This window comes from Micromesistius poutassou, assembly GCF_964030765.1.
Source record: "Micromesistius poutassou genome assembly, chromosome: 10".
NCBI lineage: Eukaryota > Metazoa > Chordata > Actinopteri > Gadiformes > Gadidae > Micromesistius > Micromesistius poutassou.
The window spans coordinates 11,476,444-11,480,651 of NC_140280.1; the positions used below are offsets into that span (position 1 = coordinate 11,476,444).

Consider the following 4,208-nt stretch of genomic DNA (forward strand, 5'->3'; position numbering starts at 1 on the left):
TCACCGACTGCCGTCAGTTGGTGGATTAGTGTTCATGGCCTCGCCCACCATGGCTCGCGACGGCCCACGGGGACAGTATTGAGTTTGTGCTGTTTGTGGCGAGAACAAATCAACGCTGCGTCTCTTGGCCAAGAAAGAAGAGTTGAGGAAGAAATGGTTGGATCGGACATTAGCACTAGTTCAACATTTACCGGCACGGCGGCCCGGGCACCAGGACCGGGGCACGGCGACCGGGGGGATCGGTGCACGGTCCCCCGGACGCGGGGCCCCGAGGCAGCTCTTCTTTCTGTATTCAATCAACCAGAAACCCACAAGGAGCCCAGTGGTTCTCTCTCTCTCTCTCTCTCTCTCTCTCTCTCTCTCTCTCTCTCTCTCTCTCTCTAGTGGTGGCTCGTTTGCGAACGAATCAGTTCGAACGAAGGACTCTTTAACATGAACGAACCGACCTGATTCCCCGTTTCAGTTTGTCTCGTTCGTATCGTTCGTTATCCGAGACTCGACTCCCAGCTCCACCCACTAGTCGCTGACTCGCGAGTCGCCGTTCGTTCACTGACTATGTTTAGCGGTGAAGACTCGAGGACTGAGAGAGCCAGCCGGGCAACAACATCCCGATTCCGAACATGAAGCGCTCCTCAGCTAAAAGGAACTTAGTTAATGTTGTGTTGATTGTTGACCGTTTGCACCATTGCACGATCGCGATTGAACGAGAACGAGGGAGGAGCCGAGTCTGACCGACTCAGTGACTGAGAACCGATTCACCGCTACCGGAAATATGAACGAACGAACGAACATATGAACTCTTCTTGACGAACTGACCGACGCAAACTGATTCATTCAAACTAATCATGAAATCCACCACTCTCTCTCTAAGTTGAATTGGTTTTATTACTGTGACGGACAGTGCTGTTAGCCAATCAGAGGCGAGGCATTTGCATGTCATGAATAAGAGCCAAAATCAGGTCATTCATCCCCGCCCACCTCCTCCACACACTAGAACAGAGTGAACCAGGAGCACCTCCTCCTCCACTAGAACAGAGTGAACCAGGAGCACCTCCTCCTCCACTAGAACAGAGTGAAACAGGAGCACCTCCTCCACTAGAACAGAGTGAGACAGGAGCACCTCCTCCACTAGAACAGAGTGAGACAGGAGCACCAGAACCGACTCACAGGGCGTTCATTGCTACTATTGACCAACGCAAAAAGAATGAAAAAACGGTGTAATGACACCTTTAAGGTTTTTGCAAAGACAGCTTGTTTCCCATTTAATGCATTCAGTGTAAAAGCTATTTGAAGGAGAAACATTATCTTTGTTTTGAAACAAACAAACAGAGGTAGCCCAGACCTGTTGTCACAACAATGGTGTGTTGGTGATTGGCTGTCTGTGGGGCGGGTTAAGAAAGACACGTCCAGCAGAAAGACTATTATCTTTTAATTCACACATCTGTGTTCAGCAAAATATATACATTGTAAATGAGATATCATATAACAATATATCAAATATAAATGATGAATGAGGATGACCATGAAATCAAAATGTTTGACAGGCATTGTATTAACTTTAATAACCCTACATAAGTGAAAGGTTAGAATCACACTAGTTGTAGAAATAAATGATTAAAATCCGGAAGGTATTTCACATTAATCTCCTTTTAACCGTCGTTCCATCTTGAAATACAAGAACGTCTAGAACATTTTCAAAGGACTGGATTGTTTTACAGTTCTATTGTACACCTGTCCAACCAGTTACCACACAATACTGCTACCTGCCTCATTGACCAACATACTCAAATTCAGGTCCTATATTCATTCATTTAAGATTCATGCTATCATAAATCTTAAACATATCGCAACCATTGACCTAGGCAGAGTATTTACAAAGCTCTTAATTCATAGTGCATAGTGTATTCTAGTGTCAGGGCTAACCCTATGTGTCTTCATCCTATTTTGAGCGTTGATTTTGCTTGTTTCATGATATCTGGCAACACTGACTTTTAGGTGCCAGACAATAGGTTGTCGATCATCTCCTAAGCATGTAAAATTAAAAATTAAGAAAAGGAAAAGATGTTAAGCATCTAAAATGGACTGTGTATGAATTTAGAGAGATGTGCATAACTTTGAATGTTGTATGTATGGTGGTTAATTTAGTAGCCCATTTTTCTGTAGTGCTACACAATAGGAATTGGTCATATTTATGAATCTCATTTATTGATGAATCTCATTTATTTGTCAAATGCAACAGTAATTCCTCTGAATATTTCATAACTAATAACAGAGAATCCTATTATTGCCCGTGATCTATGTCCCTGGGGTATAAATCTCTAGGCTTGGAGCTTAACAATGAAATGCTACTAAACTAAGGTAAGATGTGGTGCTTATATTACAAAAATATTGCCAGTAGGTTGAATTACTCTTTTTTATATTCTTCCTCCAGCTTGAGCTTCTCTGTGTTGTTGCTAAGAAACATGGAATCAGCGCTGGCCTGCACCTTATCAAAGAAGCTGAAGTCAGCCACATAGCGGCTGTTGTTGTTACTGAAGAGCACCGGCTTGAACTCGTAGCCCCACAGGATCTCCGGGGGCACGTAGGACGTGCGGCTCTGGCAGGTAGCCGCCGTGGACTCCATGGTGGCGTTCAGGGTCACCAGCAGCTCAAAGTCTCGGGTGAGCAGGTTGTCGGCCGTCAGGCCCACCAGGGGGCTGCTCTCGTCCAGCACGTGGTAGAAGGTCAGGGGCAGGATGAGGAAGGGGCACTCGCCGCTGGAGTCCATGTAGAAGTTGACGCTGCTCTGGTGCACCAGTGTCTTCTCGCCCTCCTGCGTCACTTTGGGGTGGAGGAGCTTTCCCGTGAGCTGGCACTGGACCAGCAAGCTCTTCCTCATGTTGGCCACGCGCACCATGATGCACAGCTTCCCCTCCCGCCGGCACACCACCGCCGAGCGGCTAAACTTGATGGTCTCGGCGCGCTTCTTGGGCCGCGCCAGCTTGGCCAGGAAGGCCCCGGTGACGAAGATCTCCGCCAGGCCGGTGATCACCAGCTGGGCCACCAGGGTGAAGATGGCCAGAGGGCATTCCTCGTTGATGTAGCGGAAGCCGTAGCCGATTGTGGTCTGCGACTCCAGGGAGAAGAGGAAGGCGCCGGTAAGGGTCTTGGCGTTCTCCACGCAGGGCGTGTGGTTGGACGGCAGCACCTCCTCAAAGTCCCCGTTTCCCATGCTGATGAAGTAGAAGATAACCCCGAAAAAGAACCAGGTCATGACGAAGGTGGAGGCGAACAGAGTGAGTTTGTAGCGCCACTTCATGTCCACCACGGTGGTCCAGATGTCGTGGAGGTACAGCTTGACCATGCCTTCCACGTTGTCGATCCTCACGTTATTGTGGCCATCCTTGGACACGATGCGCCGCTGGACCGGTTTGTTGGTGGTCATGTTGCACAGGTTGAGGGACAACCCACTGACGGATCCTTTCTTGCAGATACAAGAAAATGACAAAGAATAGGAAAAACCAACAAGCATCTCATCAGCTATTGTTAGGAACTGTCATTCAATCTGAAATTGATTATATAGACATTTGTGTGCCTCAGCATTGATATTAAATACATATTAGAAATACATTGACGTTACTACTTACGGATTTACAATCGAATCAAACTATATGAATCTTTTTTTACAAAACACCACAAGCTTTGAAAGCATTCCACTGTCAATATATCCATATTTAAATTTTGATATATTAATCATTATAATAAAGAATACAGTTATGTGAAACAAACAGGAATGCTTTCAGGAGTAACACTTTCGTATTGATATACGTAATCATTTGATTAAAGTTAACAATTTCTCCCTACCCGATCAATTTGTGTCACTAACATATTGTCCACTCACCTCCTGTGGTCAATAGCTGCGATATGAAGGCTTTGGTGTCCCGTGTCTCTGCTATTGTCCCAGGTAGTGTTCTACTGCCACTGTGGTATTGAGGGCAGTGTGTGAGAGCAGGGGAAGGGTATTGTTCAGCACTGACCCCACCTACCTGAGAGATCCTGGTATGTAGCGCTTATCATTTTGCTTTAATGGTTCCTGCACTGTCCACACCCCCTCTCCATGATCACCCTGTAATAGCTCACCAGAGAGCAGTATAAATCAATCACCCATAGTGACCACATTCTATTCATTCAGAGATATTCTTCACTTTGACATGTTTTCTTTGTTGGGA

At 46.2% G+C, this 4,208-nt stretch overlaps 1 protein-coding gene across 1 annotated transcript; it reads right to left on the reverse strand.

Annotated features, from left to right (window-relative positions):
* Positions 1 to 2,404: 2,404 nt before the first annotated feature.
* On the reverse strand, positions 2,405 to 3,424 carry kcnj15 (potassium inwardly rectifying channel subfamily J member 15; the record flags this gene model as incomplete). The annotated part of the gene is made up of 1 exon (XM_084473826.1): positions 2,405 to 3,424. One exon carries the CDS (start codon positions 3,422 to 3,424, stop codon positions 2,405 to 2,407), a length of 1,020 nt encoding a protein of 339 aa, XP_084329952.1.
* Between the last annotated feature and the right edge of the window lie 784 nt (positions 3,425 to 4,208).